Here is an 18,456-nt window from a genome sequence, read left to right on the forward strand (position 1 = left end):
CTGTCAAATTACTTGCATTTATTTATTGATTTATTTTTTGCTATATCTCCTATTTAGGTCAAACCTGGAAATTAAGGTTTGACTGTATAATTGCAATGGAGAAAAAATGTACATTTGTGGACAAAACAATGTTCGTATTTCTTATAAAACCAGATAACACTGACTAATGCACAGGAATGTTCACAATGGACTTAAACTAGATGGAAGTGGATTTCATTTTGATAAATTCTGATTACACATATGCAAAACTTAAACCACATTTTTTTTTTTATCCAACTGTTTCTATCAAAAAATAATAATATATAATAATAATAATTCCATTTGGTTAAATGGAGCAGCCCTGAAAACACAATCCTTTAGATTTTAATAATATTATCACCTATGCAGACATCATTTCAGTTGAAGGTGTTCAACTTTAAATTAATTTTAGATATGTATTCATTCATTAATTCATTCATCTTCTATAGCTTCTATAAACTAAAGTCTTCTATAAACTTCTCGCTTCTGTTGCCTATCCCAGCTGTCATCGGGCAAGAGGCGGGGTACACCCTGGACAGGTCTCCAGTCTATCGCAGGGCCAACACAGAGAGACAGACAACCATTCACACTCACATGCACACCTACGACCAATTTAGAATCACCAATTAACCTAACGAGCATGTCTTTGGACAGTGGGAGGCCTGAAGTCGGCCTGGATTCGAACCCGGAACCTTCTCGCTGTGAGGCGTCAGTGCTAACCACTATGTATTGTGTGTGTAGATTCATTTTACATGAGCTAAAGGCCATTTTCCAACACTAAATGCGATATACGGCCTACATTTTGCCACATCGACGTCTTTTATAGCTACGGTCACAAAGGGACATTGTGCTGTAATATCCACCTAATGTAAAACATGAGGGCGAGATCCACAAATGCATTAAACGCTATCTGAGTCCCTCTTTTTTTTTTTGCACCACCTAATATTTCACTAAGCCTTAGCATTTCATTCAAAGATGTACTCAAGATAAGTGCAATAATCTCAGTTTGATGGATGGGCCAGTCGGAGCCTCAGGCCAGTGGTGTGTACATACTGCACTGGTTGCGGCGGAACGATAAAACCAACACAGGCAGGTGTGTTTGGTTAAGATGCACTTGTCAAGTAGGGTGACAAGCATGTCTGTGTTCATTCAAGTGAGCCCCTTATCTGCACCTCCATGTCCCACTCATGAGACAAAAGCACTTCCCATGTTTGTATGATTTACCTCTCTCAAGTAGAGAGCAAACGCAAACTGTGCACACACACACACACACACACACACACACACAACCATATCTGGCAGAGGAAAGTGTGTTAGCTAAAATAATGCATGTAGCCTCTCAGCTTACCTGTACAGTGTACTCTCAGCTCAACACACAATGGAGTACATCGTTTATTCTTTTTTTTTTTTTTTCCACGTTGTTTTTCTTTCTTTTTTCCTCTTTCTCTCTTTTGTTCCTTGGCATATTTTTTTATTTATTTATTTTTTTTTTTTACTAAAGCTTAATTTAAGTTCCTAATCTGCATTTTAATACCTTTAAAGCCGTTAACGTTTGCCGAGTGCGCGTGCGTGTCTGCGCGCGTGCACCGCCTCTTTTGGTTTGACAGTTGAACTTTCACCGGGGTTGAGCGGGAAGTGACGTCAGACCAGGAAGTGAAAAATTCTCGCCGATGGCAGCCAGACAGCAGTGGATAGCAATGGGCTGCCACAGCAACAACAACTGACATTACCTCGCGGTTGGCCTCACACAGCCGGCGTATGAATGTATTTGCGGAAGCGGTCTCTGCTGTGTTGAAGGGCTGAGTGTGCGTCCAGTGTCGACGAAGATGACGCTGAGGTAAGCAGCTGAGTGTGTGTGGTGCTCTGTGTGCTCAGTAGCTAGCCGCTTTAAGCTAATGCTAACCTGCAGTCTAACTAAAAGCAACAGCAGCAAAGCTTCATGTAAAACCCCACTGAAGTTGTTATTGCCTCGCAGTGTTTAAAGTTTATTTACGGCGTTATTTAATCGTTGCAGTCAGTTTAATTAACAGTTTGCTTTGATAAACATGTGGAAATGCTCGGTTAAAGGGGAATAGCACTGTGATATGATTCACGTTGCAGGTTATGTCACTTCATTATTGTAAAGCTGAGAGAGACAGGCTGTAGAAATGAGTCATGTAACGACAGTTTGACACAACCCATACAATTTATTATTCTCAGTGACAAGCTCTAAATAGTTTGAAAAGAAAATATGACAACAATTGTGGTATCCTCCCATTCAGTGAATCACTAATTCAGTGACAATAGGCTAACATCAAAATATGACACTGGGTGAGATCATCAATCTCTGTCTTGATGCTTCATCCTAAGCAGATGTATTTATGGGGTTGTGTACTAAATCATATGTCATTTATAAAATGTTGGTTTTTATTCTCTGTTGCCTGATATTGCCTCAGAATCACAGTGCAGGTGCCATCAGAGTTGGCTGAGATCATTGGCTGGCCTCATATCTGGGCTCACTGTGCACACATATGAGTCATGTTTTAGTTCTGGGAAAGATACTGATGCAGTTCTATTTATTCTTATTTCTCCTGCAGATGACTCACCAGTGGCTTGGACATCTGTGATTCGATAGAAGATGAGGCTTGCTCAGTTCATTAGACTTGTAATCGCTTATAACTATAGCTTCTGCAGTCACACAAACCAAATCAGCATGGACAACAAACTATAGTGAATCATGAGTGTTGCTTTTTGCACATTACACTAAAATACGACACAAATAACGTATTAGTTTCTTTTGAATGGATTGCAGTTAAAAAAACCAGTGCTGACGATGTCACTGGGCGAGCAGTCTCAAAAGTGGTTTCCAACCCATGTCCAAGCCACTGTCCTTCAAGCAACAGGTTTACAGCCCAAGGGCAAAAATGGCACCAATGACGCCTACACTATCATCCAGCTGGGCAAAGAAAAGTATTCAACGTCGGTGGCAGAGAAGACGCTCAACCCCGTGTGGAGGGAAGAAGCCTCCTTTGAATTGCCCGGTCTTCTCTTGGAGGGCAACCCAGAAGTGTACGAACTCTGCCTTATAGTGATGCATCGGTCCTTGGTCGGGATGGACAAGTTCCTGGGTCAGAGGTCCATCAACCTAAATGAAATCTTCGATAACAAGGAGAGAAAGAAAACTGAGTAAGTAGCATACACTTTAACAGTAGTTTAACAAGCCACGAAGATACATACATGAAAGTGGGCCCTCTTTGGATATTTAGGGTAACATAAGTGACAATAATGATACCGTTATTACCCATTTATCACGTAGACAGTCATTGCAAGGCCAGTTATTTAATGCTGCAGTACTTTGTGGAGCCTAAGTGATATACTTTCAAGGGAGAATGTGAATGGTGGAACACCAGTACTGGACAAAAATGTACTGGGAACCCACTGTCTTGTTAGTTTACAGTAAATTTGCACTGCTGTTTTTGCTTAGTGCTTAGTTCTCGTATTTAATGTAGTGCCCTTCATACTGAGTCATGGGCGTCATAGCTATAGTATTTTGCTGTTTTATTTGAAATGTCCTGCTGGAAGTGGAACAGACTTTTGGGAGGAAGTGGAAAAATATTTGCAGAACTATCCCAGTCATAAGTGGGTTACAGCGTGGGCTAAATCAGTTGTTGTTTGTCACGTTTGCCACAAGTGTTATTGCCATATAAGGGCTAAACCAGTGTGCCGCGTTTTGCGTGTTATACTGTGTACTCCTTTCTTAATTAAGTTCATGACCTAACTCCTTTAGACCACATGATTTAAATAACATTGCGTTGCCCTTTCTTCTCGTTTCTGCTCTTGTTTTAGAAATACATTTTATTAGATAGACGGCAGGAATTAAACGGTTTAGTGGCCCAGTAGGTGAACAGTTCAAAAAGAAGCTCACGATTTATTTATTTTTTTTCCCTCCTTCACTTTTAAACTATCTAACACAACTGATGAGGTAGTCCATTCATGTTCAGTTAGTGGCAACACAGTGGTTGGACTTGATTTTTTCCATCTGGTTGAGTCTCTGTTGTTTAAGGCTTAGAAATGAATTGGTCTGCATTGTTGAGAGATTATTTTTTATCTGTTGTGTGAGGACCAGTTGGCGTCATTTAAACTAGTGGAGCTGGCCAAACATGTCTTGTTAGTCACTCCTATACTGACACTGTGAATGGAGTACGGTCTTTTCCTCACAGCAGCTGTACGCGCTAGGATATGAATCTGGACCTGTTATGTAGAGTTTAGTTCAGGTCTCCTCATGCTTTAATCTTGTCTCAGCCTAAAAGGAATGCAGGTAAGAAAAAGTGAAGGCTCTAAACTGTATATAAGGGATAAACATTGTCCTCTCTGAGCTACAGTATACAGAGTACACCCTGGACGGGTCGTCAGTCTATCACAGGGCTAACACAAAGAGGCAAACAACCATTCACACTCACGTGCACACCTACAGCCAATTTACAATCACCAATTAGCCTAACAGACATGTTTTTGGACTGTGGGAGGAAGCCAGTAGCCTGGCTCCGCCTGCCTACGTACTTCCGCTCATTTACATTCCCTACAGTACTCCGTCTGGAATAGCTTGATCCGCTTACGTTTACTCCGGCCAACTGGTTGGCGAACCAATCAGCGAACAGAGGGCGGGTCTGAGAGCGATTACGTTTCAGTTGCGCGCCGAGTTTGAAATGTTTACACGAACAATGGCGACGGAGACGGATATACTCGAAGCCATTCGCTCCGTTGTGGATATGCTTCCTGGCATTACAGCACTTTTATTCCAATTTCGCGTCCTGAATTGCAATGGGGGATGGTAGAGTAGCGATTTGTTTGCTTGTTGCGTTCTTGAAAGTGGAAGTACGAGGCAGCAGAGCCTGAAGGCTCCGGCGCATAACATACGTCATTACCAAACGTTAGTGATTGGTTAAAGGAACTCCAATGATTTTAAACCTCAAACTGTGCCCTCCCACCAGGAAATAAACGTTTGCCAATGGATCTAGACCAGACTCTCTGCGAAGTCAGGAAGCCAGAGCTCTCAAGGAAACCCACACAGGCGCAGGGAGAACATACATTAAAAACAGACACATTTCTGTAGTGAAAATAACTACACAGACCCAGGAACTCTTCTGAATCCAACTGATGGTGAAGCCGCCCTGGAAGGGAAAAATTGTCCTGTGGTCTTGCATATGAAAATGTAAAATTTTGGAAATCATGGGAGTCGTATCCTCCAGGAATTTAGTTCCCAAACACTAACAGTTAAAAGAAGAGGCGTCTTTCTGGCGTTGAATTTGTTGTTTTGTGCTCTATATTCATTTAAATATTGGATTTAAATGGTTCACAAATCACCTGTATTCCATGAAGTGTCCCAACTCTTTTAGATGTGAATATGTAGTATAAAGTAACTGTACGTACCGTCGTAGCTTAAGGAGGTAATATTATATTTGGCTAAATGTGGGTTGTTGACTTTTTCCAAGTCAAACACACACACATTTCTTAACCCGTCCTTAAGCAAACAGGAACTGAATAACCAAATTGGATCTGGTGTTAATTAGCTCTCTTAACATTTCAGCATGGGAAGACATTAGCACACTTCCTCTTTGCCCATCAGTTGGAAGAATCCCAATATGTTATAATCAGCGTGGATGGGTTTTATTTATTTAGGTGCCTGAACTGATGCACCTTGAGGCTGTGCACTATATCAGCAGGGGTCCTGTAATGGATACGCATGTGCCGCTTGTTGGCCCTAATCCCGCACTGAAGCCACGCTTGACAATGATGCCGGGGACCCTCGATGCTACATGCGCACTCCACAGTGGGTCTGTGTTCACCACGGCTCATCCGCAGTGTTTTTGAACTGACATATTGGGGAGGAAAGCCCGTCGTGATATCCGAGTAGGCAGCCCATAATTATCGCACACCTGTGTTTGTTGATTGTGAGGAGTTTCCCAGCGGTCCGGGCCCGAGTGGGAGGATTGTGGCTCCAAGCACAGGGAGGTTTATCTTGGCCTTGAGACACACGTGAGGTGCAGCCTCTGCCTCGCTGCAGCGGCATGCTGTGGCTGCTGATCAGCCTGAGCTCGGCGCGCAGCCTGGGAATTGGACCCAGCGAGCTTTTCATGACTGGGCTCCCGGGCCACGAGCTAGACAGTTTAGTTTTTGTAAAGCCAACACCAAAATTATTTAAAATAATTTAATAATTCCATCTTGGATGTAAGATATACTAGTTTTCATTTAAATCCAGGTGGAAAAATCAGTAATTGTACTAAAACAATTACACTGAAAGCAATTATTATATTGTTTAAACCGCACCAGGGTGGACGTAGATGAGTGTGCAAGCCAGAAGTTAAAATACACCCATACTTATTTCCATATTAATGTTACAAAAGCAGAAAGAAAACATTGATAAATACTTGTTTATTCCTGATGCTGTTTTTCCAAATGGACGCCGTCACAAGCCCTCTAACACGGGATGTGGATACGTCTCATTAGCATGTATGAACTGTTGTGTCGCCCTGCGATGTGGCTTTGCGGTTTCCCAATTGCTTGTCGTTGCATTTCTGAACAAAGGCCAGATTTGTGCAAATGCCACTTTATTTCGCTCGGAGCAAAGGCATAAATCCCATTACTTCCAGTCGAAAAAGCTGAGAGGTTAAACAAACAGGAGCCCAAAAGCAGCCTGAAATGGTCTGTATTATTCTGCAGCGGGGCTATTTCTTATGTTCAGTTTGCAAAGAATAATGTTTATCCCCCTGAATGATAAATTGTATTCTCACTTGTGTCAAAAAAAGTTCAAACCATTTAAGCCCTTGCGTTTGTGGGTAGCTTTTGGATTAGTCTGCTCAAATTAGCCTTTTCAGTGGTGTCCATAAAGAAGTAGGTAGAGCACATTAGAGAGAATGTGGGCTATTTTTTTCCCATTTGTCACGTTGTTTGATTGTAAAGACTTTTACCACATTCTGACTTTGTAAACCTGTCTTCCTGAATTATGTTGAATTACGTGTAATCAACTCAAAGGATTTTTATAAATCCCTCTCCCTTTATATAAATTGTCTCATTGAATTTGCTCAGCCTAAGCTTCCTGCTTTCTCATTTCAGCTGGTATTCCTTGGAGTCCAAGCCGGGGAAGAAGAGGAAAGAACGAGGTCGCATCCAAGTCAGCATCCAGTTCATGAGGAACAACATGACGGCCAGCATGTTCGACCTCTCCATGAAGGAGAAGCCCCGCTCGCCTTTTTCCAAACTCAAGGACAAAATGAAGGGTCGCAAGCACGAGAGCGGCTTCGGCGACGCGTCTTCGGCCATCTTGCCTCGCTCGGCCGCGTGCGACTCGGAGCCCAGCCGCCAGTCCGCCGCCCCAGAACCGCAACCCCAGCCCGAAGCAAAGGTCAAGAGGTCGCTACTCGCTGGGGGCCATAAACTCTCCGCAGCCCATTCCATGTCGGATCTCATCGGGACTCACTTTCGACCCAAACTGGACTCCATGAACTCAATAGAAGAGAGTGGTGAGGACCGAAGCGTCTCCTTTTTTTTTTTTTGTTATAATTTGCAAATCAAGTCAATGATTCTCTCATATTTTTATTCTGCAAGATGAAGGACAGTTGCACAAGCAGAAAGCTGGTATCCTAAACATTTCTGCAAAGACGACAGGCCTCATTCTTGAGCAGAACATAGTGTTTTAGATGTTCACTCACTTAAAGTCAGCATCTGAGACATTAACATCAGATGCTGCTGAGTTTTCTAGTGGCCATCAGCAGAGGTAGATAGAAGTCATACATATCTTAGCTAAGTAGTAATGATGTTATATCAATCTTTGAGTTTATTAATTTGTTTCCAGCGACACCATCTTTGCATTAACTCATTCTGTCCAACTGTTACTAAAGGACCCAATAGACCCAATTTCCACAGTATCAGTGCAGAGATCCAAAGGAATTGGGCAGAAAAATGTAAGGCATCAAATTACAAAACATGCTCTTCTCGCTACTGGAGCATGTGTTTTCTTATCCTCATCTCTAAAACTCTTTAAACATGATGTCAAATGTTGATTGCCAGTCATGTTAGAGCCTTCTGAATCGTACCTGTGCCAAGGGAAGTTTCAATTATGCAAATATCATTCCAGCGGATTCAAATCTCTTACACAGATGAAACAAAAAAAAAAATCTAGATAAAAACCAATCACGTTAGTTTTTTTTTTTATCATAACTGCGTCAAAAAGTGATGTCATGTTTTTCGCCGTCTCCTCCAGGAAGCACAGGTGGCCCTCACAGGCGTTCCCAGAGCGAGGTGCCAGGCTACCAGGACGCCGAAGCACACAGTGACCCTTTCACTGATATCAGTGACACCCTGCCACAGAAGTATGCCACGCTCCCACGCAACCGCAACCCGTTCGAGGGGGAGCAGGGGCAGCTGTGGGACCGGCCGGAGCGGAGGGAGAAAAAGGAGAAGGTCAGCCTACTGGAACGCGTGACGGGCAAGAAGGAAGGCCGCAAGGCCAACAACGGGGCGCGTTCGGGGAGTTCTGGAGACCTGCGTTCCCCCAACCCCTTCAGCGGCGACTCGCAAGCAGACACTAACCCATTCAGCTCACACTACAAAGCCGGGTACTTCTTTTATTTTATTATTATCATCTTCATAGTTCATCAAAATTAAAATGACCCCTACACAACACTCGTTCAGTACTTTGTTTATCTTTAAAAAAATGTTGTTAGCTCTCTTGCCCTCATCACTTTATGTCTGATGTTGTTTCTTGATTATCTCTGTCAGTCATGTGACATAGTAATGATCATGGATACCAAGTACTTTAAACAACATTTAAAACACCATTATTACTCATCATACCCTAATTTATCCATCCATCCCTGAACTACATTTAATCAAACACATCTGCGCCGTGATGACAAATATTCAGGAGACGACTTCGAGTCAGATTCCTTATTTATCTCTCTTGGTCTTAGGGTTATGGAGGACGAGAACTGGCTAAATAATAATAATATATATGGTTTTATAAATAATTTCAAAAGGTGAAAGGTTGGCCCCATGACACACTATGAATGACGGCCCTCTCAATTGCAGGACGAAGCAAAAATGCATAAAGAAGTGTTAAAAGAAAGAGAGAATACACTAATAAATACACAGTTATTTAAAAATGAGTCAGTTAATAGATAAATGAACAAGTAAATGGGAAAGTAAATTATTAGGGGAAATAAATACAGGTGCAAATTTCAATTTATGCCACGTCTTATTAATACATTTATTCCTAGATATTTTTATTTTTTATGTAATGTTTGGTGCATTTAATAGCTTATTTTTATTTATTGAATCATTTATTTTTTTGTTTTTGGCAGTTTTGGTCCCCAGTATTGAGTGTCTACTTAAGAAATCTAAAAAAATAAATAAAAATATCCTCTCTGATTGACATAGACATACAATAATATATACAACATGTTCTCTCTTAGTGCCAGTTTTTGGCTTGATGGTGTATTTTAACGTCGTCGTCTGTGGATTTCAAACATGTTGTATGACTAAGAAACATAAATAACTTCCTGAAATATGTTCCAGTTAAGTTTAGCCTCCATCCACCTGACTAAAATCCGTTCTTATACATTTTTAGCATGTCACTCCTGCTTGTTTTTCCACCAAGAATCATTTCACAAAAAAAAAAAAAAAACACGCTGCCACTATTTTTACATCCCCTGCTCCACAGGATATTGGTTACAGAATTCCCATAAAGTTTGGAATACCTTGTTGATTGAAATCTGCTATCTGACAAACCATTCTCTCGTCAAGTAATGTTGTTCAAACATATCCACCGAGCCGGTTACACCTCTTTCCTGTGCTGCATAAAGACTTGGTGGGGCACTGTGGCTGAGTTCTGGTTTATCGGAGTGGAAGGTGTCATTAGTGGCTCTTTAGAGTGCCTGGGCTTGATAACACGGCCCTCTGAGCTATAGTAATGAGATCCTCCGCAGAGATAGACCACCCAATTAACCACTTATCTCTGTAGGCACCAGTCCATCATCTTTACTGCCGCCTTTGTCGTACACTAGCTGAGTGGTCATTTCTAATGTGGTGCATGACTGACATTTATGCACGGATTATTTCTGATAAACTATATTCACTGTCTCTTGTCTCAAACGCTTTCATGTGACCGCTGACTCTCCGTTTGATTGTCTCCCAGTGATAAAAAGTCAGCAGGACATGATGGCATCACCTTTGGCCAGAAGAAGAAGGACGTCTATGGCAAGAAAAATGTAAGTTAAAAAAAAAAATGACAGGTGATTATTATTGCAGCTTGTCAGCTTTACCTGACTGTGACTGAGATGTAAGAAGAAAACAGAGAGAGAAGCGACCCCAGCGATTGCACCCGCGTCATTACTTCGCGGGTCCTGTCGTGCAGATTTCTTTTTTTTTTAATTGAGAACTCTTAAGTTTCGTTTGACATGGCAGCTGGTGACATTGATCCGCGAGGCCTCGGAAAATTCAGATGTGCCATTCAACTAATTAGCAGCTGCACACATCGGTCATCGTGTCTGATCCGATCATAATTTGAAGCGGTGTGAAATTTCGGGCTATAAGGTCAGCCATAGTGGTGTGTTGCACGGATTCTGTAATTGCATTTATTTTATTTTTTTTCATTTCAAATGTTTTTTTTATTATTATTATTATTTTTAATGATTCATTTATAGGTTTTTCTTTTTTTTGATATTTGAAGTTTTGTCAAAATACTTTTCCAGTTTTGGAAAAAGACTATTACACAGCAAAATTGGCATATGCACGGGGGGAGCCTGGGAGGGAGCGGTAGCAAAAGTGATGCCTAAATGAGAAAGAGAATGCTGATAATGGCTTTCCTCACCTTTCTTTGTGGGTGTTGAGGGCTGTCGGTATCCACACATGCGCCCCCCCCCCCCCCTCCCCGTGCATGCCGCTGTGCCTCGCAGAAATGGCAGCTCCCATTTCCTCTGCTTCAAGGCCCTAATTAACCACACGCAGGGGGGAGGGAGGGCAGAGAGAGATTTCAAAGGACTGAGCTTTTAGATTCTCAAAGCTGAGCTCATTAGAAACTGTAATGACACAACTGGAGAATGCCAAGTGTGCGCCTTATCTTCTCCTCACTACTGATCGCAGAAAAATGGTCATCATTACTTTGCCAGTTCATGGTCATTTCCAAGCCTTTGTCGCCAGCCACTAAAGCTCCTGATTATTATATCGTGTGTGTGTCTGTGTGTGTGTGAGACAGGAGGAGTGAGCAAACCAACATCCACTTCCATATGGCTGCGTGTTCTCTTATTCCCTCTCAGATGGCTTAAGTGCAGTATCTTTCAGTGAGATGCCTTTTTTTGTGGTTTGTGTGTGTGTTTGTGTGTGTGTGTGTGTGGGGAATAGGTTACCGAGCTCCGTTCCCGAAACCCTCCTTACGTCGGACATTTAATCTCTGTGGCAAATATTTCATTTTGGTTTGTGTCGACCCACAGTAGCCTCTGTGCTGTTAGGAGCGATAAGATACCTGGTAAGCGGTCCTGCTCCAGGTCTTTTCGGCATTGTCTTTACCCGGCAGTGGAGGCTTGAATGGTGCATGGGAGTGGAAGCTGATAAGTGTGGTATTTTAAACAGGGTGAAGGCTTTGCTGCTCTATCCGTTCGGGGGAGGATGCCCAGCACTGAAGCGATAAAGTGGTCCCTCATTAAAAACGATTACAGCTCCTCTCGTACCCGCGCAATATGATCTGCACATACCGTACCACGCTGCTCTGTCCAAATAGATTGTCCTCAAAGAGCAAAGCCGGGCTTGGGTTGCATCCGTATTTTGGTATTTATTAGCCTGACCTTTTAATACAAAAATATGCAGCCTGGCATTTCGCCCTCAAAAAAACGCAATATTTCGTGTTTTGTAGTACTGGCTCCCTCTCTAATTAAGAGATCATTTAAATGCTTTAAAGTAAACCGAGTACAACTTCCTCAGTGCATTAGCTGCGATGTCAAAGTTAAGTCCCATTAGAGGAGTTAAACTGCACTTGATTAGTTATAAACACTCCTAACAGTGTTCGATCATAACATCCATTATGGAAATCATTGACATGTCAGCGCTAAACCCCCCAGAGAACAATCACATCTTAACAACTTTCAATTAACCTTTATTAGCAACCGAGAACAAACATGACAGTTTATGTCACGTTAGTCCAACACTCCTAATTAGTCTGTTTTTTTTCTGTCTCTGTTGTAGAAGTATCTCCACTCTTGTCTCCAGTGACGCACATCTCATAGAAGTTCATTAAACCATTTTAGTCTAACAAGTCCATGCACATTATTAAAGTCGATGTAAAGTTTTGTTTTTTTTTCCCCTTTTCAGACGCCGACGCGAGAAAGCGTTGCCGCCTATAGCAACTTGTCCTTTGAGGAAGTTGTGCAGGAACTCATCAAGCAGAAAGAGGTAGTGAAAAAGAAGGACGCCCACATCAGGGAGCTGGAGGACTACATCGACAACCTACTCGTGCGCGTCATGGAGGAGACGCCGAGCATCCTGCGGACGCCCTACGAGCCGAAAAAGAAGGCGGGTAAAATTTCCAAGAAGTAGAAAAAGAAAAGGCGCCGAATGACACGTCGCTAATGAAGGTTTAGAAATAGCTCACGTGGGAACAAATGGGACTGAACAAATTTGTGACTGAGAACATTTTGATTCGGTAGACGTAGTTTTTATAGACTCAGTTTTTCCTTCTGTTTTAAAATAAACAGAAAAAAGGTACGGAAGCAGGAGAAATACATCAGTTCATCCAAGTTTTGTTTTTAATGTTTAGCTACATCATCATATGCACTTGTGAACCCTCAGAGGTCTGTTGCACATACAGTTGCCATCATCATCATCATCATCATCATCATCATAATCATCTTACGGTGCAAGCGCTGCCAAATTTGTGTTTACCAGATGCCGTGGTCGCGGTTCTGTGCTGTATCTGCTGAAAGACGGTCAAGTGGTCGATGAGATGAAGCTGTAGTTACTGTGTTTACAATCATGTACAAGTCTGGAACTTGCCACCTAAACTACGATAAGCAGAGCCGAGCGCCTTCTCTGCTGTCGACGTGGAAGGATTCAGCTTGAGTGATTCGCGGATGTTCGTAGGACGACTTGGAAGAGAATTGTGTTAAGAAGTTACAGCGTCTGGTCTCTAGCTTAACGAGTTGAGCTTGTTTTTTTATCCAAGAACAAATCTACATTCCTACTATCAGTTACTGACTTTGTTTGTATTCTTTCTTTTTATTTGTGACGACGATCAGTTCATTTTTATTGGACCAAGTGTCACTCACTGGACGTGATATTTTTACTGACTTTTAAGTGCAATAATCATATCCTGCTGTTATATATATATATATAATAATGTTCTCGTTTACATTCTAATCACATCTTTGACTCATGGCTTAATATTGATTTGATCGATAGAAAAGCTCTTTTGTTACTGATTAACTTTCGCTTCCTTTAAATATATAGTTTCTGTTGAAGATTGTATTAATGGTACCCAACTGCACATGTGGATATATGCTGACCAGACTTTATTTATAAATGTTTCACAGCACATTTACATTTATTTTAATGTAATTGTGAGGTACTTAAAGATGCTACGGTACATCCAAGTACCTCCTCCCTCACCACCACCTACTGTCTACTGTCTTAACACTGTACATTTAGGGCAAATCTACAAAAACTGACCGCTCATTTGATTTACTCTTTATCTTTTTATTCTAGTCACTACATTATTATGTGCCTCAGTATACTGTACAGTGTTTCCTCTTGGTTTCTGGCTTTGAGGCGGGGTGGGGGCAACGTGCGATCATGTGCAGACAGAAATGACATGCTGTCGTGTAAATAAGATAAGGCTATTTAGTTAGTTTAATAAAAGAACAAGGTATAGACTGGTTCTATAGGAAAGGTAACCTTAAATGACTTCTGCTGTGGTCTGGCGATATATAGACAATAAAATTAACTTGACCTTCAAGGGAGGGCGGGAGGTGCCGTTTGGGGGGGGCTAATAATATGATAGGGGCAGTGTTGCCAGATATGCGATAATTATTGTAACTATAGGATATTTTAGGGCCTACATGATATAAAAAGTCAAATATACAATAGTTTGCGACCCTCCAGAGGACAAACGGTGATAGAAAATGAGTGAATGAACGTCCTAGCGTGTGATTTTTCAAGTTGTTTTAGTACATACGATAGTTTGGGTCAAAATACGGTAATTATAAGGCGACAGTACGATATTTATTAATTTCCAATCTGGCAACACTAGGTAGAGGAAACACTGCTGAATTTCAGTCCAGATATCGACGTTCAAATAAGATATGAGAGTGTCTCACCAGTTCACTGAGTACTAATGAGAATCTCTTGATAATTGTTCAAGGTAAACAACCGGTGGATTTCATTTAGGTGACAAATAACTGTTTGACAGCCCATGTCAGAAGCTAACTGTCCTCATTTCACTGTTTTGTCATCTCACGCGTCGCCTCAGTCCGCGACGCTAATGTCACAACAACATGTGTTGTTTGCAGGTTCGACGGCGCTCCTTAATTCTGTTTATTTATCCGTTTTTTTTTTGTTTTTTTGTTTTTTTTTTTAAACGAACAAATGCTGAATGAACTACAGGAGGCAGCTGTTGGATCTAACCGCCGGTACCAAACTTAACTTAATGTATTTTAGTCTCAGACAGAGGCCACTTATTTATGTGCTTGTGGTGCAAGGTAAACAGGAGCGTAGTCACAATGCTGATGGTTAGGTTTACATTTTTAATTGTTTATTTGAAGGAAAACATGCTTTGTTTTGACGCAATATTTCAGCTACTCAATAACTGTCAATGACACGTCAAACTAATCTACGTGAGACATTGATCCTGCTTGTCTGCTGGTATCATTTCTGCTATTTATACCTGTTTTTAATTACTCAACAGTCTTAAAAATGTTTGACCTCTACACTGTATGATACCAAATCACACGTGAGATGAACTGCTACACTGTACACGTGGAATGTCGACACTACTTTTCATGAATGTTACACAACTACACAGTTTCTCACATACCTATGATTATTTTCAGCTGCTTTTTTTTTTTTTTTTTTTTTGGGATTGTGTGTGATCTCCTTTTGGACTTGAAGCCAAAAACCTCCTGTTACTGAATGTATTCTGGTTGGCTTTGAAACACTTAATTCTAAAATGTATAGTGACATACAGTACACTAATGAGGCCATTGACCCCTCGCTTGCCTTTAAAGTATTCGGTGTATCCAAAGAGATCATTCCGTGTTTTGTTTTTCTTTTCTTCTTCTTCTTATTTTGGTTTAGTCAGGTTAATCTCTTCATTATGGACAAGTTACTGTTGGTGCATATGGTTTTGTGAAATGTTCCGACAGATGTTGGGTCAATTCTGTTGTTTGGAGGGGGGAAAAAAATCAGATTTGCATATGTATTGTTATGCCAAAAATGTTTGAATCAGTACACCACTCTTGAGTATTATGCGCTACTAATTAAGAAGATATGTGGTCCATTTTCCATGACGGAAATATCTTCTCACTGATTGCCTTCCAACATTAGCTGAAGTGCAAATTCTCTGTTCTCATGTTTCAGGATTTTCCAACTGCTTTTAATAGTCCATGTTGGTAGTAAGCCAGATGTTCATGGACTTTTCCAAGCCTTTAATACTTCCATTGTACATACTGTATAGTCACATTGTAGTGTTACTTCTAGTGCTTTGAGTTTTTGCACACTTTGCCATGATGTAAAATGTTTAAAAAAAAAAAAAAAAGTGCTTCCTGGGGATTTAGTCAGCCTGAGGTGCAGTCAAAGTACGGCCGTAGTTAGGTTAAATCAACTTTTCAATTCAAAGTGGGAATAAAAGTTTAAAACCTGAGGAAAAGTATTCACTTTCATTCATTTCAGCTAAATTTGCAACTAATGAACTGTTTTTAGATATTCGGGATATTTTAACAATTTTTCTTTCTCGCGCATTTTTGCAGCTATGGCTCTTGTTAGCGATGCAAATGTGCGGATTTCTGGCAGTGGCATAGTATGTGTACACAGAGTGAGGAACAGGTGATTTACACTCGTGTCTACAATATGCCCTGGGGGCCCATTGCTTTGCTGAAATGATGAAATAACAAAAATAAGGTCTGGGAACATTTAGCGTTGAATACATTTAGACCCCCAGGTTGTTTTAGTTCAAATGGGAAAACAGAGAGGGGGTGAGTAGTTCTAATTAATTAATTTTGCCTGTCATTTTTTCCTTTAGCTTGATTGATACATTTGCTTTATGCTTTAACATAATTTGGTGCTTTGCTAGATGTCACACGGAAAGACAAATCTAAATGAAAAGCATTTTCAAATCATTTTCTTGCCCGACAGTGCGTCAAGGCATACGTTACATAAAAAAAATAAGGCATCATTATTGTACTTAGTCCGTGCCTCTTTGCATAATATTTGTCACCCAATAAATGCCAGTGTTGGAATATGCAAAACATTCAGACCGCTTGGAGGCAAATGCTCCCGTAAAAGTTGGCCTGTTCGTGTAATTTCTGTTAATATTGATTGTATTGCACAAGCATTGAAGTCAGATTTTAGTGTTGCAGGTGAATGTCCGTTCTTTACCAAATTAACAGTGCAAATATGTGGAGATTTTACCCTTGTTGTTGAAGCATGCATTGAACCTTTTGACGGAGATGACATAAAGCCTGAGTCGGATCTCACAATCCTCCTCTGGCAGTCTTTTAAGTCTTTTACTGATAATGTGTTGCTGCTTTGCCATAGGCCACATACAGCTGCCAGACACTAAGACTTAAGCTCCGGCTAAATCCCCTGACGGTGCTTGTAATGTGGCACACACAGTTTTGAAGGAAATGATGACTGTGTTTATAAAAGATCTCGCCAGTTAGCCAAGCTTCATTGAGTTTACAGAATCGACAGTGGCGTCTGGTGCACGGAGACCAACGCGAGTAACCATGGATGTTTTGTCATTTGTGCATGTCGTATTTTGATTGAAGAACACACGAGCCAGACTTGACGTGGCTTTTCCCGATCTAGAAACCTTTAATCCACTAGATCGGGTTCGTTTTTATCACACCCCAATCACAGGTTGTAATGTATTTAACTCACAAGTGTTCACATTTGTTAATAAATGTAAAAAGCTTCTTTTGGTTTAATTTCACACAATGGCTAATATGCAAAACTTTCATACCTGGATGTTTGGAGACAAGAATGTATGTTTTTTTTTTTTTATTGTAGATCTGAAAACACACTGGGCTGTTGACGATGTATGTAATATGACCACAGAATAATCGTGACTGGATGTAAAGTGCCAAAAAAGCACTGCTTTATAAGAATTTGGTGATGCATTTCTTAATATTCACCCGTTCTCCATGGGCTACAGTTTGTAATATTAATTTTATTAGATATTGTCGCCACCATTGCAATCAAATTCCAATGTTTCACTGGATGTAGCTTGAAAGGCAGAGGCAAGATTGTATTGTCCTTTTCAATAAACTCACTGTAAATGAAAACTCTTGCTTTGTTTGTTTGTTTTTTGAGGCGGAAAGATCAAAACGCCTGTTACCACAAATTAAATGTTCTAATATATTCTAATTACATTTTCCAGCAGACCTGCTTAATCAAACATTGCATTGTTTGAATCTGATGGAAATCTTCCCTAAAGTGGATTGCTGTTCCTTTCGTTTAACACCTGTCCTATTGTTATTATGGATAAATTAAAAGCCACTCTCAATTAACTCTGATCTCGCTGGCAGTTATACCACGATTAGTGTTTCTAATTGTGCCGATTTGTGTCACAAGCTTTTATTTTCGCCCCTGCTCAAAGCCGCTCTTCCTTTTGTTCTGGAGAAATTCCCATGCCCTCCTGGCAAAAGAGAGAAGTGGCATCGTTTGACAACTGAGTAGCAAGATTGCTTGTTAAAACTCCACTCTAATTTGCCTATGTGTGCAACAAGACTGTGTGAAATCTTCGGGGACAAGAAACCCTTGTGTTGTTTACCAGCTGATGCTTTTGTGGCTTGGCCTGCTTCCCCCGTCTTCCCGCCACACAGCAGGTTAAAACATGACCTCTCCCCTGTCACCTCAATCTAGGCGTCCCTGAAGAGGTGCATCTTAACAGTGCAGCAGCTGCCAGTGCACACTACAGCGCCACGTCAGAGCTGACAATGGAAGAAGCATGGCGGTGGTAGCCATGGGCACCAGGAGTATACAAAATTACCAACAACTCCTTTAATGAGACAATCACTTAATTCTACAGGTGACTAAAATTTTAAATCACCTGTGCCGACTGAGTGATCAGTCAAACTTATCATCATGTAAGACCTAAGTGCAGGCATTGCACCTAAAGTTAAATTCAAGATGTGTAACCGGTGACAAAACTGGCAGCAGGCGTCATGATTAATTTTTTATCCTCCCGTGTTAAGTTAT

The 18,456-nt window shown here is 41.0% G+C and overlaps 1 protein-coding gene across 2 annotated transcripts; it reads left to right on the plus strand.

Moving 5' to 3' along the window:
- The first annotated feature begins 1,701 nt into the window (after positions 1–1,701).
- Positions 1,702–13,968, plus strand: rab11fip2 (RAB11 family interacting protein 2 (class I)). Of its 2 annotated transcripts, XM_084562395.1 has the most exons (6): positions 1,702–1,855; positions 2,595–3,183; positions 7,111–7,517; positions 8,258–8,612; positions 10,190–10,262; positions 12,358–13,968. In XM_084562395.1, exons 2-6 carry the CDS (start codon positions 2,831–2,833, stop codon positions 12,580–12,582), a joined length of 1,413 nt encoding a protein of 470 aa, XP_084418521.1. In that variant the 5' UTR covers positions 1,702–1,855; positions 2,595–2,830; the 3' UTR covers positions 12,583–13,968. The 2 variants fall into 2 exon arrangements, with proteins under 2 accessions (XP_084418521.1, XP_084418522.1); XM_084562396.1 differs by lacking the exon at positions 1,702–1,855 and having other exon boundaries at positions 2,587–3,183.
- Positions 13,969–18,456: the final 4,488 nt, after the last annotated feature.

This window comes from Chelon labrosus, assembly GCF_963514085.1.
Source record: "Chelon labrosus genome assembly, chromosome: 15".
NCBI lineage: Eukaryota > Metazoa > Chordata > Actinopteri > Mugiliformes > Mugilidae > Chelon > Chelon labrosus.

Bases quoted from the DNA above. Each gene is read 5' to 3' on its own strand.
- rab11fip2 (XM_084562395.1), top strand. From the start codon at position 2,831: ATGTCACTGGGCGAGCAGTCTCAAAAGTGGTTTCCAACCCATGTCCAA. The intron at 8,613-10,189 runs GTACTTCTTTTA...ATTGTCTCCCAG, and splicing joins AGCTCACACTACAAAGCCGG to TGATAAAAAGTCAGCAGGAC. The intron at 10,263-12,357 runs GTAAGTTAAAAA...TCCCCTTTTCAG, and splicing joins ACGTCTATGGCAAGAAAAAT to ACGCCGACGCGAGAAAGCGT.